General features: G+C 38.6%; 2 protein-coding genes and 1 gene segment (V, D, J or C); 1 reads left to right on the top strand and 2 right to left on the bottom strand.

The window, feature by feature from the left end:
- Positions 1–2,351: 2,351 nt before the first annotated feature.
- On the top strand, positions 2,352–3,974 carry LOC130083253 (E3 SUMO-protein ligase ZBED1-like). Its single transcript, XM_056248309.1, has 2 exons — positions 2,352–2,980; positions 3,158–3,974. The coding sequence occupies exons 1-2, from the start codon at positions 2,873–2,875 to the stop codon at positions 3,890–3,892; spliced, it is 843 nt and encodes a 280-aa protein (XP_056104284.1). The 5' UTR covers positions 2,352–2,872; the 3' UTR covers positions 3,893–3,974.
- A 6,497-nt stretch (positions 3,975–10,471) lies between these two features.
- On the bottom strand, positions 10,472–11,217 carry LOC130083268 (Ig kappa chain V region K16-167-like). The segment is given in 2 exon segments: positions 10,472–11,029; positions 11,131–11,217. Coding segments are annotated over 2 exon segments (372 nt in total).
- A 1,870-nt stretch (positions 11,218–13,087) lies between these two features.
- On the bottom strand, positions 13,088–18,765 carry LOC130083216 (uncharacterized). The gene is made up of 8 exons (XM_056248281.1): positions 18,672–18,765; positions 18,425–18,559; positions 18,169–18,299; positions 17,459–17,595; positions 17,272–17,365; positions 16,542–16,713; positions 16,150–16,274; positions 13,088–15,962 (listed from the first exon to the last, which is right to left on the bottom strand). The coding sequence occupies exons 1-8, from the start codon at positions 18,763–18,765 to the stop codon at positions 15,630–15,632; spliced, it is 1,221 nt and encodes a 406-aa protein (XP_056104256.1). The 3' UTR covers positions 13,088–15,629.
- Between the last annotated feature and the right edge of the window lie 2,972 nt (positions 18,766–21,737).

Genomic DNA, 21,737 nt, shown 5'->3' with positions numbered 1-21,737 from the left:
AAATATTTTTTTCTTTTAATAAATAGGACATTTCTCTGGGATTTCTATCTTTTTGCTGTATCGAAAATGTACTAAACCGTTACAGCCCTACACACAATCCACACATCATATACAATTTCAACCCGTTTGTCATCTCAACCTGGCAACCAGGGCTTGACATTAACTTTTTTGCTCACTAGCCAATGTGGCTAGTGGTTTTCCAAAGTTACTAGCCACACAGCATTTTTACTAGCCACATTTTTGTTGTTGTGAAATTACCTGATTAAAGTTTACTATGGCGTGCTAAAATTTACTTGAACTAGATTTACAACCCTTTTAAATGTAAAACCACTGTACACACGCAAATCAAGACTAGGTATAACAATACAGGTCATTATCATTAGCTCTGATAAGGTTGTGTGTAAAGCTCCTTTAAAGCTCCTATAAAACCATGTATTAAGATGAAGACATAGCTTCTTATTGCATAATAAAAGTGGTGCATGGATGTAGAAGATTAATAAAAAATATAAAAAAATAAACTGAAAAAACCTTTAGCATTAGAAACACTGTCTGTTTAAATATCAGAATCAGAATTACTTTATTGAGCCCCGATGGGAAATTCTTTGTTACACGTTGCGTTTTCTGTGTCTTTGCACAGCAGAAACGTGTCTGACTGGTGTCTGCTGGTAACGTACATGGAGGGCTATCTCGGGATTCGGGCGTTGCAGCATAGACGGCAAAATAGGCTATAAGAATATTTCGTTCTGTATTGACAGGTGCAATATTTGATTTTTTTTAAATTATATCTGCATTTGCCAAAACCTATGGACTTTCAAACATAAAAATGCCATTTATTAATATGTGTTCGTGTCAACATGACATATTTTCCTATTCTATTTAGCCTGGAAACGCTTCCAACAGGCTTGCGTGTCGCGTGAGAAATAGGCGTCGGTTTTTTTTCTAGCATGCACGCGTTTTCGGCGCGGCTCGAGACGCGCGTCACGCAGGCAGTGTGCAAGTTCTAACCTGTTAACATGGGAGCCGAAATAAAAACGGACACACCACGCAGCGGAGACGCGCACGCCACGCAGCCAGTGCGCTTCAGATGCCTTTTGAAAAGACTACAATTATTCAACCCGCCAAAGTGGCTAGTTGAAGTGACTGTGTTACCCGCCACGAGCAAAATCCACCCGCATTTGGCGGGTTGGCGGGTGTTAATGTCAAGCCCTGCTGGCAACCTATACCCCAGTTGCCCAGTTGCGCAGTCGCAACCCCCAACCCCCCCGAACGGTCCCAGCACAAATCTCCCGGATTTTGAAAACCAAATGTTGACAGCTATGGTAGGGACCAAAGCAAGCCCACACAAGTAGATATGTGGTAAAATCTTAATGCAGATCCCTTTCTCAACCAATATTAATAATATAAACATATGCAAGAGGGTTATATACGAGCGTAAGTGAAGTCTTAAACACAACAGGGACTGACTTCCAGTCTTCATAAGTTAGTTATGTGAAAGCACACATTGTAAAGCTCACCGCGTCATATCAGATAAATGCTTCTCAATCCTGATTTGCAACACTGGACACAAAAGAGAAAACATCGGCCGGTGAGAGGAAAGTTTTCTTTATCCCGTTGAACGACACCTGTGGCTTCGCTGGGTAGAGCATGGAGTATTGTGCACTAGGGCTGTCAATGAATATTCTAAATTTGAATATATATTCGAATAGTTTTAAAAAACAGAAATTCGAAGGTGAAAATTAATATTCGAATGTGGGGGAAAAAACGCGGTAGCGGAGGTGTGCGCGCGCTGCCTGAGGGATCAGGAACAGGTCACAGCTGAGTCGCACTGGCACAGCGTCACTGCTGAAAGTTGACTTATATGGAAGATGGCAAAAAGTGCAGAGCCCAACTCGACTGCAGCAGAGAAAGTGATTTTAACCCCCCAAAATCTAAAAAGCCATGTCTGGAAGTACTTCGGATTTTGGTCGGTGGATGGTAAAATTGTGGAGCCGCGAGATAAAGTTGTATGCAAGCTATGCAAGATGCAGTTAGCATACCATTCGACCACTAGCAACATGAGGTCACATCTCGAAAATGTGCACCCAAATGAGCATGGCATAATGTGTGGAACTCCAGCTAAACAGCAGCGTCTTGACACTTATTTTGCACCGCCCACCACAAGCTCTTTGTCTGCAACACGACAAGAGGCCATCACGCAGAAATTAATTTCGTTCATCTGTAAGGACATGAGACCGATCAGTGTCGTGGATGGGGCAGCTTCAGGGAGTTCTGTCAGTCAATGGAGCCGAGGTACAGTATTCCTTGCCGTGGAACAGTCATCAATAGAATTGTAGAAGTGTATAACAGCACCTCAGCCAAAATAAAGGAAGCAATCAAAGACAAAGATGTGGCTCTTACCACGGACGGGTGGACATCCCTAGCGACAGCATCCTATGTTACAGCAACGGCCCATTGGATTAATGATGACTGGGAAATGCTTAACATTGTGCTAAAAACAAAAGAGTTTAAGGTAAGCCACACTGCAGAGAATGTAGGCGAATGCATTCAAGAGATATTGGAAGTTTTTGGCCTAGAAAGGGGATCTGTGATTGCCATCACAACGGACAATGCCACTAATTACGTCAATGCAGTGGAGAGACATCTTCAAACAGTAAATATACCATGTGTGGCGCACACAATAAACTTGGCTGTGCGTAAAGGGCTCGGGGTCAGAGCCATTGAAATCCCCGTTAGTAGGCTGAAATTGGCGGCCTCACATTTCAGCAAATCTTCCGCCGACAGCTAGCTCCTTCGGCAGAAACAACAACTTTTGGGATTGAAAACTGAGAAGCTGATTAACGACTGTCCGACGCGATGGAACAGCACATATGAAATGATCTGCCGGGCATCGGAGCAGCAAGCAGCTGTGTCTGCTGTCATCTTCGAGAAAAAACTGTCAAGAATGGAGCTGACCACAAGCGAATGGTCCCTAATGGAAAAGGTGAGCATAGTGTATGAAATATGTACCGTAATAGGCTGGACAAATGCAAAACTGTCCTAATATATTTTTTAAATAGGTAGAATGATGGCCCTAATTTACTTTGTGTGAATGTTAATAAGCTGGACAAATGCAAACCTGTCCTAATGTCAACGCATTATATTTACTTATTTATTGCAGGTGCAAGAAGTCCTTAAACCATTTAAAGTGGCAACAGAAGCACTTTCAACTGACAAATATCCAACAGCGTCGGCTGTACTGCCTTTAACACATGTTCTGCTCGCTCAACTGAACAAGCGAACGCCAAACGAAATAGAACAACCTGCATTGTCAGAGATGAAGACAAAGATCGTCACAGATCTGGAGAAGCGTTATAGAGAGGAAAAGGGCGCAATTATGCTGCTTAACAAAGCGAGTTACCTGGATCCACGCTTTCATCGCCTCGTTCATTTGAAAGTGGAGCAGAGACGGCAGGTGCAGGTGGCTATACTGGAGGAGATGAAACAAGTGAATGTGACAGGAGGCACAGGCAGTGAGGCCGCTGCCGGACAGCCCCGTGATCAGCAACCCGCAGAGAAAACTGCGTTATCTGCTATGGGGTGTCTCTTCGGAGACACGTATTGCACATACAGCCCAGATCAGGACATCAGTCTGCTGCTTCAAAAAGAGATGTCGATGTGTGAACAAGAGTCTCCAATACCTGCTCAACAAAATCCTCTCATGTGGTGGAAAACTTTGGGCTCTGGGAGATACCCTCACGTCGCCCAGATGGCAAAGAAATATCTTTCCATCCCCGGATCCTCAGTGCGCTCTGAGCGCGTCTTTTCCTCCGCTGGGAATATAGTAAATAAAAAGAGATCAGCACTGGCCCCTTCAAATGTGGACTGTCTTGTGTTTTTGGCAAATAACCTGTAGACCCGACGGTGACAGTGCACTAAAAAGACAATGGAATAAATTGCAGTCAGTTTTTTTTTCTTCCTTTTTTTAATACAAGCACCAATAATGTTGTCACAGATGAGAAGAATGCCAACAGGTAAGTGAAACAAAGGAATTTATTGATCACAGAAACAGAAACAGCAGGTGAGTAATCCTTCTTTAAATCCGTCATAAACGGTGCACGGAAGAATCAGAATGATACAAGTCTCTTTCAGAAGCAGGCGTGGGAAACTGGACGAGATCAGAAGGCGGAGAACCCGGATACAGATGGACGGCTCAGATGAAGAACAGAACTCTCAGCAGAGCGGGTGAGTTTGCAGGATCAGATTCGTATACTGAAGAATCTCAATATGACGAGAGTCAGGACGTCTAGGGTTTTGCAGACGAGACCAGACAAAGGACAGAGAAAACTGACGGCGATTATAAAGGTGAGTGAACTTGATTGCAGATCGCCGACAGCTGATGCAGACAGGTGTACAGAATCAAAACTCCGGGGATGAGGAACGAGTGGGTGGAGAGACAAGATCTGGCGCTGATGACTGGTTGTTCGTGACAAATGTAAGTAGCCTTTTTCGTTTGTAATAGCACTCTATTTTTGAAGAACCTCAGGGTAAAAGTTCGTTGTCACATTTCTCGGAATTGTGTGCCTCATTTTATTTAACGTTAAACAGAAACATTAGTGTACTGTACTGACTGATTAGATATTGCAGGCACGAGCGAGAGTGAGGTCTGCGGTCTTTGCCATTAGTTGTTTTACTTGTTTTTGTGTAGGTAATACATTGTTAAATATGTTTAAATTTAAATAAACTACCTATACAAGAAGTTATGTCTCTTTGTATTCATTTGTCCTGTTATTGACGTAATGTGCGTCATTGAAAAAATGCGCAACCAGATATTCGAATAGTTTGAATATATGTGTGTTTTTTAGAGGGAATATTCGAACGTCATTTTTGAGCAATTTTGACAGCCCTATTGTGCACCAATATCTCTGAGACGCTTTTTAGCCTCCGCAAACTCCTTTCGCCTCCGCAGCACTACAGCAGAAAGGTCATTGTAGAGAGAAATCCTCTTGCTGCCCATAGTAATGTCGCCCTCCGCCGCTTTCCGCCGTGCTGCTTCCATCACTCTCTGCTTAACTCCCGCACACACGTCTTTCCCTTATGCCGCCATCACGTGTCTCCAAAGTCAGTTTTTTTAAGAACGGTCTATATGTTTTAATTAGTTGATTAGGAATTGTAATGTCTTTTAGATATGGGTATTTTGCGTTTGTTTATTATGTTGTGTTATAAAACGGTTAGTTCCAATCCTTGATTCTGATTGGTCAATAGCTGTGATTTATTCATGATAAAACACGGCTATGACCGCTTCACCCAACGGTTCTATTTATCACTGCGCAACACTGCGGTTCCTGTGTTGTTTTTATTTGAGCTTTCCTGCATAATACACATTGGAACGTTTTTGCTGTTCACGGTCAGGGACTATTTTTTTTCTAGCGGAAGGAAGGCTTTTAGTGATTTTACTTCATGAAAGTTGCACTAATACATTTTTTTTTACTTTAATATTTGTATTGTGTGGTAACCGTTTTATAAAAGCAATAAGGTACTCGAGGCAAGTGCTGTATGGTGAATAAGTCACGGCTGAAGTGGTTACTCCGCTTCGCGTCGAGCCTAACAACGCCCTTCAGCCGTGACTTATTCACGATACAGCACAGCCTCGAGTACCTTATTGCTTACTTGATTGTGATTGATTGTGTTAAGTATCAGTTAGTTAATCAATAACTAATTAATTCTGTCATACCTCCTGAAGAACTACTATTAATTATGGTTAAAAAAATAACTATGAAGTAACTACTAATGAACAGTCATACACAGTAGTTACTACAATAATCCAGTTTTATGTTAGCAGTGGAGTGGTGAATGAAGTACGCAAATCAAGTACTTGAGTAAAAGTACAGATACCACAATAAAATATTACTCCAGTAAAATTATAATTAGGCCTATTTGTCACAGGCCGGGGGTGGGGAGAAACCACGACCCGTACCAACTACCACTCTGAGGAGCTACACCAGGAACACCACGAGGCTGGACACAAGGTAGAGTAAGTAATTTGTCTTTATTAAATATTAAAACAGGGTTAAAAGGGCGTCCGCCTGGACGGCTAAACTCATTCCACTCTTCCAGACGGCAGTGGATCTCAGGAGCTCAGGCAAGGGGACCTTCAGGTGAGAGACTCAAAGTGGATAAGTAACAGACTTCTCTTGTTTCCTTAGGATCACGGTGGAGCTCAAGACGGGCTACAAGTGTCTCCAGGAGAGCAACTCCATACAACGTGAGGGCTGGCGTTTCCTACTCCTTCCAGACGGCAGTGGATCTCAGGAGCTCAGGCAAGGGGACCTTCAGGTGAGTGACTTAAAGTGGATAAGTAACAGACCTCTCTTGTTTCCATAGGATCACGGTGGAGCTCAAGACGGGCTACAAGTGTCTCCAGAAGAGCAACTCCATACAACGTGAGGGCTGGCGTTTCCTACTCCTTCCAGACGGCAGTGGATCTCAGGAGCTCAGGCAAGGGGACCTTCAGGTGAGTGACGCAAAGTGGATAAGTAACAGACCTCTCTTATTTCCATAGGATCACGGTGGAGCTCAAGACGGGCTACAAGTGTCTCCAGAAGAGCAAATCCATACAACGTGAGGACTGGCGTTTCCTACTCCTTCCAGACGGCAGTGGAACTCGGGAGCTCAGGCAAGGGGACCTTCAGGTGAGTGACTGGCTTTCTCGGTTCCTGTAACGCAGCAATAGAGCTGAAGTACCTGCAGTAGGGGAGCTTTGGACTCGTGAGGAACTCAGGAAGTGGCGGTCTTCGAGATCGGTGAGTCCTGGGCAGCGTGAATGACTGGCTTTCTCGGTTCCTGTAACGCAGCAATAGAGCTGAAGTACCTGCAGTAGAGGAGCTTTGGACTCCTGAGGAACTCAGGAAGGGGCGGTCTTCGAGATCGATGAATTCTGGGCGACGTGAGTGACTGACTTTCTCGGTTCCTGTAACACAGCAATAGAGCTGAAGTACCTGCAGTAGAGGAGCTTTGGACTCGTGAGGAACTCAGGAAGTGGCGGTCTTCGAGGTCGGTGAGTCCTGGACAGCGTGAGTGACTGGCTTTCTCGTTTCCTCAAGATGAGAGTCAATCGGCACCTGCACACATCTAGACAGCTGGACTATAAACTTCCCCACCCCACACGGGCTGGACGATCCCAGGGAAAATTGGAGCGAACGGAATGGGTAAATCTTCTTCACACTTGTGTATACAGCAATCCCTCCACAATTCACACGTGCACACTTCAACTTGTAAGTAGGGCTGCAACTAGCGTTTATTTTGATAATCGATTAATCGGACAATTATTTTTTCGATTAATCGATTAATCGGATAAAAAATTCAATTAGATTTTTTGTTTATTATGACTAAATAAAACCCGGTTACACTTTATTTTAAGGTGTCCTTGTTACAGTGTAATTATATATTTAAGTACAGAGTAATATTAAGTAACTACATGTACTTACTATAGGAATAGGGTAGGATTAGGTTAAGGGTTAGTTGCATGTAATTATGCATAATTTACTGTTATTACTACAGTAAGTACATGTAACATATGTAACAAGGACACCGTAAAATAAAGTGTTACCTAAAACCCTAAATTAGGATATTTATGTGTAAAAGTGTACTTTAAAAAGTGCAAAAGCCACACATTGAGTTTTACAAATATCAATATTTGCATTGTTTTTAATGATAATTGCTGATGGCAAGTTGACAACCATAATTATTGTAAAAAAAAAAAAAACATTTATCCAACATATTGTTTTAACACAATTTTTGTTAAAACAAATTTACAGACATGTTGTTCAGATGTGAAGATATAAACTAAAAACATCTCAAATATATAATTCATTTAATTTTTATTTAAAATTAATTGAATTATAAGGATAATTTGTAAAAAAAAAATATATATAGAAAGACTGAAAACAAGCGTGTAAACATAGAGCCGCAGTAGATCGCATTTGAAAAACAATTAAAACTTAATAGTAGACAAATGCTATATAAAGAGAACGTAATGGAAGTACGCAGCAAGCTAACAGGCTTTATTAAAAAGACAGGAAAAATGATGCATTAGTGCACAAACATTCGCTGAAAACCACTGAGTACAGTGACTAAAAAACAATAATTTACTGCTGCTGTTATTAACTGCCTTTATATTTAGTGCTTCGCTTTGTAAAGACCGTTTTAATTTAATATTTCTGCGGTAGCACTATTTTAATCCATCACTTATGTTGCGAGCGAACTGATTGCACAACCTGATGCTCGAGACGCAAAATACAGACATCCCAAGTCTCCCGGAAGTTCTGGAAGTCACCCGCATATTGATAGCGGCTCGCAAATTAGTTCAAACTCCCGGGATTTGAGCACGCAAGCAAGAGCGCGCATGCGAGACAGAAGAGACTGTGCTCCAAACCGTGTAGCGCGAGCGCGCGGCAGAGCAACGGAGGGAGAGAGACCTTGCGTGTGTGCCTCATGAAGCGCGTGTAAGACAGAGAGCATACTGATTGGCCTGTTTCAACCAATCACCAGTAAACGCTCCCCGTGACGTAAGCAGACCAACTAATCGATAATGACATTCGTTGACAACTATTTTCATAATCGATTATTATCGATTTTATCGATTAGTTGTTGCAGCCCTACTTGTAAGCACTGCAATTCCACAAATACCTCACAGTGGGTTTAAGCCTTCACTCCATTCAACCTGGGTCATCCAAACTGCTGCTCGGGTTCCAACCGAAGGGGGGGAGAAAGTGCAATGATGAGGCGGCTGCACAGGGGGGTTATTCAGGAACACAAACGTGCCTTCCCATCACCAGCTTCAACCTCATGAGAATAGAACAGCGAACATGGACAGATCTTCTAATTGGTCACACGGCCTCCATGAACTCAATCACAATGTTAGTACAGAAAGATGGAATTGGGTACTTAACTCTTCGTAAAGGGCGATCTTCACAATGCCTTCATCAACTCAATCACAATGTTTGCACAACAAGCTGAAATTGGGTACTTAACTCTTCATAAAAGACGATCTTAACAATGTTTGTACAGCAAGCTGAAATTGGGTACTCAACTCCTTACAAATGTCGGTCCTCACACTCACGGGGACAATCTTCTCCCTCGCCCGTCCGCCCACCCCTGGCCAGTCCCTCCACTCCCCGTACCTCGCCGCTTTTCTTTCTCACTTTTTCCTTGTCTCCTCTTCCTTCAACTGCTCCATTTATATCCTCTGCAAACACACACTCTCGCTCGCCACCGTAATCAACTCTCATTTCATTCAGCTGTAAACAATTTCTCCGCGTTTTCCCGTTAGATCGGCCATGACGGCAAACCGGAACCGGCCTGATGTTACACCGGAAGTGCTCCCCCCGGGGGACTATGCACCGAATTTTAGTTCTGGCTTAGTCACCCGGTGACATATTCATTTTCAAAATCACCTTAGTAAAAGTACAAAGGTAATTCATTTTTAAAGTACTTGAAAACTAAAAAGCACTGATTTTTCCCCCCTAGCCAGTTTTAGTCATTCTTCAGCCCTAATAAGAAAGAAAAGTGCAGACATTTACCTATATGATATATTGATGAGCAAATAACTTTTTATTTCATTAGCAAAACTTATCATAATGTGCTCTATGAATGTAACATTCATAGTGTTTTTTTTTACAGTAAGTTTGATTTGAGTCAGAAGTATGTGGTAATTATTTATTAATTAACAATTGATTTCCTTATATGTTCACTTTAGAATAATGTTTCAGGTTATCAGTTGCCTAATTCCTGGATAATTATTTGATAGCTCTTTATTAATTATTAATGGGTTCCCTATATTTTCAGTTTCCCTCAGTCGTTGCCTCAAATACATGAATTTACTCAATGGCATTCTATGCTGAGGAAAACAGACACACACAGTACTGTATAAAATATAAAAACTAATCTGAGGTTAGTTATGGCAAAGCATTTGTGTGGGGTTCCTTTCTGAAGTTGATTTCTTACAGAACACACTCACAAAACCAAACAGGCAAACATTTAACTTTAACATGATATGTGTTTGTTAAAATTGCTACTTCTATTAATAATATTAGTGAATAAGAAAGGTCACAACTCAATGTAGTTTTGTATGACACTTCATTAGTTACTTCTTACTTATTATTCTTTAACCTTAATAAGTAGATAATTAGTAGTATATCTTCAGGAGGTATGACAGAATTCATTAGTTATTGATTTACTAACTGTTACTTAACACAATCATACAATTCTAATACATACTGATTAGTTAACACATCTTCCTTAGTAATTAACAGTAGTGAAGAAGTAGTTATTAGTTATGCAGTAAGTAAGAAACAGTATTCTAAAGTGTTACCCTACTTTGTAATTGTTGTCTTGTGCTGCCTATCTTGAGCAGGACTCTCTGCTAGAAGAGATATTGTATCTCAATGCTTCCTGGTTAACTAAAAAAAATAAAAAGTCTGCAGTTTCTGCTTCTCTCCACATCGCTCTCATACTGTGATCTGAAACACCAACAATAAAACATCCCAGTGCTGCCATAATCAATACCAGCACTAACTCTTATTTCATATCACATAAAAGTCTTTATAAAGTTTGCTAAACATTGATATTCTGTAGTTTGTGATCCTCCATCAGCAGCTGCCGTTTCTCTCAGCTGTATCAGTGCAGTCACTGTGACGTCTGACTGACAGAGGTTTTTGTACGACTCTTTATCACTGTGTGAACACATACTGACTGTTGATGGTGTGCCTACTCAGACAGTAATAATCTCCTGTATCTTCAGTCTGGACTCCACTGATGGTCAGAGTAAAATCACTGCCATAGTTAGATCCACTGCCACTGAATCTAGATGGAGTTCCAGTATAAAGGCTTCTTATGTAATAAATCAGGAGTTTAGGAGCTTCTCCAGGTTTCTGCTGATACCAGAATAAGTCATTACTGGTTAGTCCTACATCCATATGACACTCTATTGTTGCTGTTTGACTCTGGTGGACAGTTTTAACTTCAGGTTGAGTCAGAGTCACTCCTCTGGATTCTGGAGAAGAGAAAAGAAAGTCAGTTAGTTAATCACCTTATATTTGTATATTATGATCAAAACAACAATGGCATAATATATTTATATTAAAAAGTAACAACCTTGAATAAACAGTGCAATGGTCCAGATGAAGATGATGATGTTGTTCATAGTTGTAGTTTAGTCTTGTGTGATGATGAAGAGTGTGTTGTGTTCTGCTCTCAGTCATGAAGTGTTAAACTCACAGCACTATAAACACTCTCAGAGCACTGAAGCATGTGCTGACAATGCAAAGAAGTGGGCAGGATTTACAACAGCTTGTGCTGAGAACAAACTCATATACACTCTACATAGAAGATTTTACTCTCAGGATAATGTTATCGAACCCATTTAGTGATTAATTGTACATATTGATTAATTGTGAATATTTGTGCTTATGTTTGTCAGGCTGATAAGACACTAGGGTTTGTCTGGAGAATCATGAATGTAGATCATTTTAAACATATTTGTCAAACTCAGAAATCTCTCTTTATGAGTACAGTCATGTGCTACACCTTTAAAAGCATGTTAACAATGAGAAATCAAGAACTAAATAAATATGTTTTACTATATTTAGAGTAATCCAAAAATAGTCCATTATGGTCTTTGGAATCAATGTTGACATGTTGCAATCTGGGAAATATTTTCATGATGTCTATTTTTCCCACTTTTTCCACATGCATGAAGTTCATCAGTTCTCATAATCAGGTCATATATGAGACTATATTAAACAACAAGCATCTGAAATGTTCATGTAGCCACATCGAGATGTCCCTTAATTAGCTCAAATTATTTATAGGGAATTTTAATAATCAATCATGAATATGATTCATATCTTGCATGTTACAGTTAAATTATCGAAATTGAAAACAGATCGATCGTATGTATGAATGGTAAATCATAACGAATTATAATTCCTCATTCATATATCAATGGTCTCATTACAGATCGATTATATGAGATAACCTTAAGGGAATTAATTTAGTTATCAAACAATCGGTTTGTCCAGCAAACAGCCGTAAGATTAACTTACCAACTTCTCAACAAAGTTATCCCTTTTTATAAACTCCAAGAAATATCAATGTTCCGGCCGTGAACATTAATTTTCCGGTGTTTATAAAATTTAGGTTACTGAAATAGTAACAAATTGTAAAGCTTTGTAGCTAGACCAATCATTTCATTGACTTGTAAATGATGAGCTTTTTTAGACAGAAAGCAATCAAGAATATAATGGCTTTAATAATGGGGCTAATAATACATTGAACTACAATTCACACAGAATATATATATATATATATATATATATATATATATATATATATATATATATATATATGTACAGTATACACCGGAAACAAACAAAACGAAAAACATTACAAACACGAAATAAATTGGATGAGAGAGGAAGACAAAATGAGGGAGAGAGAGAGAGTTGGGAAGAGAGAGAGAGAGAGAGAGAGAGAGAGAGTAAGATTGAGGGAGAGAGAGATTGAGAGTAAGGAGATCTGGAGAGATCTTCTTGTGGCAAAAGTCACAGACAACCTTGAGAGACACACAGATCAAATCCCCTGAATGGGGCAGACAGATCTTAAACCATTTAAATCGATAGGAATTACGATACTTGCATGGGTATTTCTTGTGCACAGCAAAAAGTCGAGTGTTGAATTAACTCTCACAGAGTTGATTTCAACACTTTTTGAGAGTTTATATAGCTCCACACTCTCCACACTCAAAAGTTTATTTAACTTTTTTGTAGGTTTTTTTTTTTTAAAAACTAATTCTACTTAAAACATTAACTCTAAAAGGGATTCAGAAAAACAACACTGTTCAGTGTTATTTTAACACCTTTATAGAGTCAAAGAAGGAACTCTGGCATAGTGTTCACTATGCCAGAGTTCCTTCTTTGACTCTATAAAGGTGTTAAAATAACACTGAACAGTGTTGTTTTTCTGAATCCCTTTTAGAGTTAATGTTTTAAGTAGAATTAGTTTAAAAAAAAAAAACCCTACAAAAAAGTTAAATAAACTCCAGCACACAAAATAATTTCCATCAACTTGTTTATTTTTAATTCTCTTTTGCAGTACAATTTTAAGTTGATTTAAAACATTGCAAAAGAAGGTATGATATACAAAGTTTCATCTGCAACATTGTATGAGCTTTGAATATCAAATGGCTTACAAAATGTAATCTCTGACATTTTTATAACACACCTTTCCTCACTTCGCAGTACTCTGAATGCATGAAGATGCTCATCAAAATTCTCTGTAAATAGTTTGTTTACCAATAGATAAATGAGGTTGTCAACCAAAAGTACATCACTTATTTGACAAAAGATTGGCATTTCATTTTCCATTGCACTGCAAATAACAAGTCCAGCTCTATATTCGACACCATCAACTTTAACCCAACTGGTTGAGAAGACATCTTTTGACAAGATCATTTCAAGTATATGATTACTGACCACATTTTCATCTCTAAGGGTAAATGATTTAATCGGGCCATACTCGTTATGTTTGAGGGTAAAGGATTCCCAATGATAAGCAATGGCCATCTGATGCCTTTTAGCCAACGATTTTGTTATGTTTTTGAAATTTTTAAAAAAATCTTTGAACATCTTGTGTTTGGCCTCAAACCTCATAGACCACATAAATAATAAGGGACCAATTTTCCTGATTGAAGAGGGGTAATGGATCATAAAATGATGCTTGGGTATTAAATTTTTATGTGGGTACAAGTACTTAAATAATTTGTGGTGGTCAGCAATCAAGTGCTTCAAATAAACTGTCATGCCTAAAGTGAGACAAGGCGAAAACACAATGTTCATTATTTGAAGTAACAATAACAACAAACTCCAGTGTTTGTTACCTGGAGGAACAATGTCACCAAACAAAAGAGGGAGATTTTTCACGAGACATAATGTCTGAATGGAATTTAAACCAACGTTATTACCAGCACTCTCCAAAATAACCTTTGTGGGGCGGTTTTTACGTTCTAAAAATCCATAATCAAAAGAATAAATCCTTGAAAGCAAGTCCTCTTCAGAGATAAAGTTTTGTGTGAGATAACCAAAAAGCAATTTAGTTTCGTACTGAGCCACACCCTCTAGAAGATCATGCATTATATCGAACGAGTAGTTATCGCAAACATGAAAATACTTCAGTGTATTAAGTGAAGAGTTTTTTTTCAAACCATACAGTGACCTCAATTGCGGGTTTTCCTGGAGAGACTGGCAATGCATTTCAAAGATTTCTTTTCCACGAAGGATCACCTTAGGATCATCCTCACTGTATACCGTTTGAGAATCCTGCTTTTCAATTAAACAAAGGCGACAGAAATGACGGCTACTAAATGACTCATTAAAACCAAGAATTGAGTGCATCCCTAAATTATCGCCAGTTATCTGTGCAATGGTGCCATAAATTTGCTCATCTGAAAATGGAAGACTTATTCCTTGGCTTTCCAGTATCTTTATATCATTTATTATCGGTTCCAGTATGAAATTAAAACCGTACTTACTTACATCTTGTGTGTGAAAAAGTGCTAACAAATGAATGTTCATCAGTACTGAATTAAATTTGGGGGGCAAGTTTCTTACAATAAAATAAAGACAGCCAATTTTGTGAATTACACGTTTGGAGCCAAGGGGATTGGCAGTTTCAAAATCATCATAGTATTTTTGGATTTGTAATGCATGTCTCTTGATGGTAAACAACGGGTGAGTTTTAAAATAACAGCCATCGCTAAAATCTTTAATATTGTCAGTCTCTAATCTACAGTCTTTCCTTAGGAGATCACAAATGTCTGGATTCCTGCACATGAATTCCAAAGTTTTTAAAATTGGCACATAAATAAAAGTATCTTTAACTGGTACTTGGTCATAAGTACCAGATTTCTGATTCAGTCTGCTGTCATATCTCAGTCCGAGCGTTATCTCAACTGGTTCAACCACTCCCCATTTTTCTTTAAAGTATTTATTTCGTTTCCATTCTGTATTCAGATTTGTGAACGGGTTTTCTAATTTCTCAAAAGATTCATTTATCACAAATTTGTAGGGGTCACTTGTAGGTAAAGCAGAAAGCATGTTATGCTTTGCTTGTGAGTGAAGTGTATCTGTTAGTTCCTCTAAATCTCCTACAATTGAGGTCACTAAACTGTTTGAAATCCCACTTCCTTGTAATTTTGCCACAATGGATTCACACAATTCTTTAGTTGAATCTTTAGTAAGCTCAGAATCATTGTTCTCAGAGGAAACACTGGAAAGAGGAGATTCATGCTGGGGATTCATTTGGTTGTCTAAAGTATCTAATCGAGATGAACTTGCAAGTGGCTCACTCGAGGAACATCCAACAGTTGAAGTTAGAGCAATTTTCTGAACATTGCTATGAACATTATTAAGGTGCTTACGAAAACCTGCATATGTTTGAAACTGATGCCTACAACCTTGCTGCGAACAAATCAATTTGAACTTAGATCCAGGATAGTAACTATGTTCACCTCTTAAATGTGAAATTAACTGTTGACTGCTGTGGTGCAGTGTCTGACAAATAAAACAGATCAGCATTCTCTCAACAATGCTCAGACTTTAAGACAAGGTTACTGTCTGGTTAAGCAGTCTGGCTCTCAAATCTTTGACTCTGGGTGACTCCTTCATTTTCCCTACATCAATGTTATACAATGTTGTCTGCAGGAATGTGTAAAAGCTCACAAGTGCACTGTCATAGGACAAATTGAAAACAAAATGTGCCTTGAAAAGTTCATCAAATGCCCCAAGGAAGCGGTTTGCCTGGCATGGGATGAGATGCTTATCCAAGGTGATGTAGAAGCTGTCAATCTTGCTTTTCTGACGTCCAACTGCAAGGAGGTACGGGTGCTGATGCTGGTTGTTTCGAAGGTGCTCCTCCAAACTGCAGCATGACTAGGGTTAGGATGAACACTGAACATTAGACACAAACATAATGTGCAGTCACAGAAAAAACAACATTATAAAAGTGATTGTTCAAACATTGACTCATTGAATAGTGAAATATGGGAATGCCAAAGAAGACTTGATTTTAATCTCAATGTTTTGAGCAACCAACAACACATTATTAAAATGCCACTACCTTATGAAAGATTACAAGTCTTTCAACAGCATCACATGCACTGATTTTTGGAGACTTCGGCCCTCCTGGTGGTGGTGGAAGAAGATGTATCAGTAACAGAAGGGATGCCATTTCCTGGTCGTAGACTGAAGACAAAGATTCACATGAATTAATTAACTAAAAACGTCAAATGTAATACTTTTTAAGTTTGATTAAGAACAGAGAGCATTATAAACATCAATTTGTTTTGTTCATGTTTAGCCTAAAATTTGTTTTCCAAATTAAATTAATCCGAAAAACAACCACCTTATAGATGTTGCTCATTTTAAAAATTTTCTCATCAAAACAATACAAGTAACTATAACCGCAAATTTCTTAAATGCTCCAAATCAATTAAATCAAATACAACTTACTTCTTGCCTCATCAAGATCACCTTCTGCTGACAGCAACAACTGACTCAACTCTGCTGTTGATGATAGCCGCTTGGCTTCTTTTATGACATTTGGTCTGAAGAACGTGTCCCACTTTTGAAGCAGCCTGGAAGATATCTCCGCATCAAATAGGAGAGTGAAGTCTTGATCCACCTTTAAGAAAGAATATATTAAACTATAAACAATACTCTCAAATTGCATGCCATTGAAAACATGTTATTGCAAACTTACCAGCCCTTTTGTATCCATGAATCTTGGGAAGGTAGAGAGGATATCAAGACTCGAGCCTGGATCTTTAACAAGCTTCTGGCGATGCTGAAAGGTCTGTCTCATTTTCTGGAAAATTTGTGACTTGTCTGTGGCATGGTTGAGCAAAGACATGGCCTCTTTGCAAGCATCCCCATCAAGCTGATCTTCAAAATTAGTAGCCCTTTGGCATTTAGGGCCTCCTGGAGAAACATCAAGAGGGCTGTCAGCTAGCACAGATCCTCGACGAATCTTCCTGTGGACTGTTTTCATACGCCAGGCGATGTATCCTGTGTTGCTTGCAGCATCATAGAAGTGTTCCTGAAAAAGAGTTTTTTTTTTAATCCTTTGTCATGTTAGGATTAAAATATCAAACAATCAAATTTCAATGTCATAGAAACAGCTTGTGTCATAACATTGCAAATAGGACATTAAAGTGGCATGCAAACCATAACAATGACTTACGTAGCCTCTCTTAGAATATGGATCTCTGAGGGAAGGGAACAGCATCACGATGCCATGAGCATACTGTTCTCTGATTGCTTTAGTTGGGAGTTGCCTAAGAAAAAGTATAAAATTAGTTATCGTAATTTACACAATGACAATGCAGTTATTGGTGTGTAAAAAAAAAAAAACACGCTAAAACAAATACCCATGTGTATCAATCATGTGAGACACCAGAATGTTTATCATGTGTCTTCTTGTGGCATCTGTAAGAGTTTCTGTTTCTTGATACTCCTGTAGTACTGCTTCACCACCAGACTTGAATTTAAGCACATCTTCAACCAACTAATAAAAAAATGAGAATGGTGATTTACACATTTGTAAAAACTCAGAGGGGGGTGTTAAAAGGGATAGTTCACATAAAAATTTAGGTAAATTCTGCCACTAAGTCTACTCCCACCACCACTTTCAAGTCCCAGATATGTTAAGACATCATTAATGTAATCCAAGAGACTGTAGTGGATAAACCTCAATTTTATGAAGTGACGTGTGCGCAAAAAAGCATAATTTACCACTTTATTTACAAAATATTATTCTATAACACGCGTTTTTGCAAGAACTCGTGGAAACACAAAACATGACGATGTGCTCTTGAGGACGTGCGTTGGAGATTAAAATTTTGTAAATAAAGTGGTTAAATTATGGTAAAAAAAGCACTTGTTCTTCATAAAATTGAGGTTAAACCACTGAAGTCACATTAATGAGGACTTAACTACCTTTCTGGAGCTATAAATTGGTAGTTGTGTGGGTTGTCAACAGATTTGGTATGAAACAAGGGTGACAAATGAATGACATAATTTTCATTTCTGGGTGAACTAACCATTTAAGAGTAGCACAAAAATCAAGCTTTGTTCTAACCTGTTTAGCAGACAGTGCAGATGTATACTCAGTTCTCTGTCTTTTGTTAGCGACCTCATCTAAGATTACAGTTGATGCACTTGAGCTGCTTGAGTCAGATGTCTCAGATATGGAAGAGTAGTCTGAAAATTCTAAAGAATTAGAAAATATTTTAATGACCAGCAAAAGGATCAGAAACATGAAATAGTTAATTTATTATACATTTATTCAGAGTGCTTGATAATACCTTCCTCCTTTCAAATTCAATAAAACTTACCATCGTTTGAGAAAACGGTCAGCACCACATTGCCTTGTCCCACGAGGTCGCTGAATATTTCTGCATCGACCTCAGTCCCTGTTGCATCCTTGTATGAAACTTTTGCATCCGGAGGCAAGCAAAATCTCTCTATGACTGAAAAAGATGAGAAGATAAAAATGAATGTACTTTTTACATGTAAAAAAAATCATACAACATTTATATATAAAATAAGTATCATATTTTAATTAAGTGAAATAAAACATACCTTTTAGATGAAATAGCATAAAGTCAAACCGTCCTTCAATACAATCCAGTTTCACATACTTCTGTTGTTCGCTGTACTTGACCTGGACCAGCATTTTTTTTTAACTGCAATGGCGTATGACAATGTAAATCAGAGTAAATGAAGAACACTGCACTACATATACTTTAAACATCAATATATCAATGTGTGGATGCACAAAAGTCACTTAAGTTATTTTAATTAAAATTTGGCTAGTAACATTTTGATCCCTTGTTAGTTAAATCAAAACGAGGGAGCGTATAACTGTTAGTAAGTTACATGACCACGATCATAAATGGATATCGTGTATTCATGCATATATAACGTTATATAACGTTATAGAGAGAGAGAGAGATGATACCGTGGCCACGAATGAATAATTCGTTACCTAATTATAAATAAAATAATTCAATTTAGATTTATGTCAGTTAACGTTAGGCTAAACTAAATCGTGACCACGTTGTAGGCCTTCATCATGTCCTCGTTTTAATTTAAATTATTAACTTACGTGTCTGCATGTTCTAAGGCTACGTACTATATGTCATATTGTACATGCTGCTGTTGCATTCATAGCATCAATCATAAATGTTTAAGAAGTTTGATTTAATTTGACTTACCGTTCAAACCTACACGAGGACATTGGCGGCACTTTCTCCAACGAACGAAGAAGTGAAATGCGACTGCGTGTGCGTGTGCGCGGGCGCAACTGGGCGGAGTGTAACTGTGTATTACAGGAGTTGGTTTAACACTGATGATCAACTCTGTCAAATAACTCCAACTCCGACCACCATTTTACTCTAAATGTGTTAAAATTACTCTTTGGGTGTTAAAATCAACTCGGAAATGTTTAACACTCAAATTCTAACACTCCAATTTTTGCTGTGTGGGCTGAGAGCGAAAACATGTGTGTGTGTCTCTGTCCTCGCGTCATGCGTTCACGTGGTCTTTCAGAGCGGGCAAAGCGCGGAGACTGTCCTCCTCCGAAAAACGACCCCATATGTCGTTTGTACATGCAGCGTATTACGACCTATAGTGGCGTTTTAAAATGAAGCGCCCTCTAGCAGTCTTATATATGACAGTCTCGTTTATCGGGTGTGTCGTCATCAAATGACCTTTGACTGTCGTTACCAATAAAAACAAAATGCGGCAAGAAAAAGAATGACCCTGAACGCCTTAATCAATATCTGTTTTATTGTATTTAAAGATCTATTTAATGTATCGTTGTGACTGTCGGCAATTCATGTGTAAGTAAGTGTAGTTTGATGTTTTTATCTTTACAAATCAGTTGCGAATGCCACTGAATGAATGTTATTTTACCACAGTAACGTATTAGCTCGATCCTGCTAGTTAAAGCACAGTGCCCATAAATTTTACCATAGTAATTAGTTTTACTGTGGTATGTTTAGTTAAATAAGACAACGCCATGCTTTTAAGACTGTGGTTTTACTGTGGTATTTGTAAACACAGTAACACAACAGTTACAATGGTTTTACCCAGTGATGTAGTGGTGCCTGGAAAAGTGGGTCGACTCTTAATTTATGCCCCCAATATTTTTTTTAAGCATCCCAGCAAAGGATGAACGCTCTGTGTTATAAACAGTGACATGTAAGACTAGTCTTGCATTAGTATTGAATATGCAAGACTATAGAATATAATGAATACAATAGTACATATAGAATCACTAGTACTCTTGCATATCAGGGCCGTACGCAGGGTTTTCAAAATACCCAGGTCCCATAAATTATATTGCTAGGGGGTTTCGGGGCCATGCCCCCCCCCCCCCCCCCCCCCCCCCCGAGAAAATTTTGATTTTCCTGATCTCGACATAAAGTTTTGTACATGGTGTTGGATAACAAAATATGGTGAATATTATTTATTAAGGATTGTGTTTGGTAAATACACAATTAGATTTTGTAATAAGACATAACCATGATTGTTTTAATTGAGACATGAACATTTGTCATATTAATGACATTTGGGACAATCATTTGCTAGAATGTTACCATTGTATATGTTTTAGGACTTAGACGCTGTGTCAAATACAGTAAATATGCCAAATTTCAGTTACATGAAGTGAAAGGCTGAAAGATGCATCACAAGAGACTGCATGGGCTATATTGTTATGGGCACTTCAGGCACACTGAGGATGATGTACCAGGGAAAGATCAACATGGATCCTGTACTATAAGCAGGATGAGCATTCAAATTTCTGATGTCCAGAACTTTTACATTATGATGCTTTGCAGTGCATTCATTTTTTGTTAAGACTTTTGAGCCATAAGTTACACACTGTGTGTACTTGGACAGTATGCCATTCAGTAAAACAATGTTGTACAATGAAGTGTCACAAGTGTATTGGTTGTTTAAATTGATGTCTTTGTTCATTGTCAACACTATTCTTATGCTATGTTTACATAATGATGTTGACTTCACTTTTTAAAAAATCATATATATATATATATATATGAAAAGGTGGTATAAAGGCGTTTTAAAAAGTGCTTATAGTAAAATACCAAATTTTAGCCTGCCTCTCAAATATGTCTTAGAGCAGGGGTTCTTAAAGTTTTGATAGGTGAGGGCCAATTTAGGAACCCAACATTGAACTGAGGGCCGCCAAAGTGGCGGGGGAGAAAACGAAGAAAAAAAAACTGAAAAGAAAATCCCATTTGAAATTATTTTAATGACCAGGTTGCATCTCTACAGTTTACATTAGTTGCAATAAACACATTTTAATTCATAACTGAGGCTAAACCTGGCAAAACTTGTGAACATTTTGGGGGGGAGAGAAAGAAACTTTTAAAATAGAAGCTTACCAAACAAGTCATCATCATCATTCATTTCTATCATTGCTTGTCAGTCGCGTTTCCATTATTGCAGATTTGCATATTACTATCTATCTTTTTTAACCCGTAACTGAAAAACGAAAAATGAACGGTTGTTGTCTTTTTAAAACGCAAAGTTGAACAAAATTTTAATTTGAACTGGCTTCACCAACTGCTGCGCAAAAAAGTAAATATCGACAGACTTTTTCAGTTCCCTTTCGTTGTC

The sequence above is a fragment of the Rhinichthys klamathensis genome, unplaced genomic scaffold (assembly GCF_029890125.1).
Source record: "Rhinichthys klamathensis goyatoka isolate OS25496 unplaced genomic scaffold, OSU_Roscu_1.1 h1tg000054l_1, whole genome shotgun sequence".
NCBI classification, from domain to species: Eukaryota; Metazoa; Chordata; class Actinopteri; order Cypriniformes; family Leuciscidae; genus Rhinichthys; species Rhinichthys klamathensis.
Note: the sequence above shows the minus strand (reverse complement) of the source record. Positions and strands in the feature narration are given on the sequence as shown.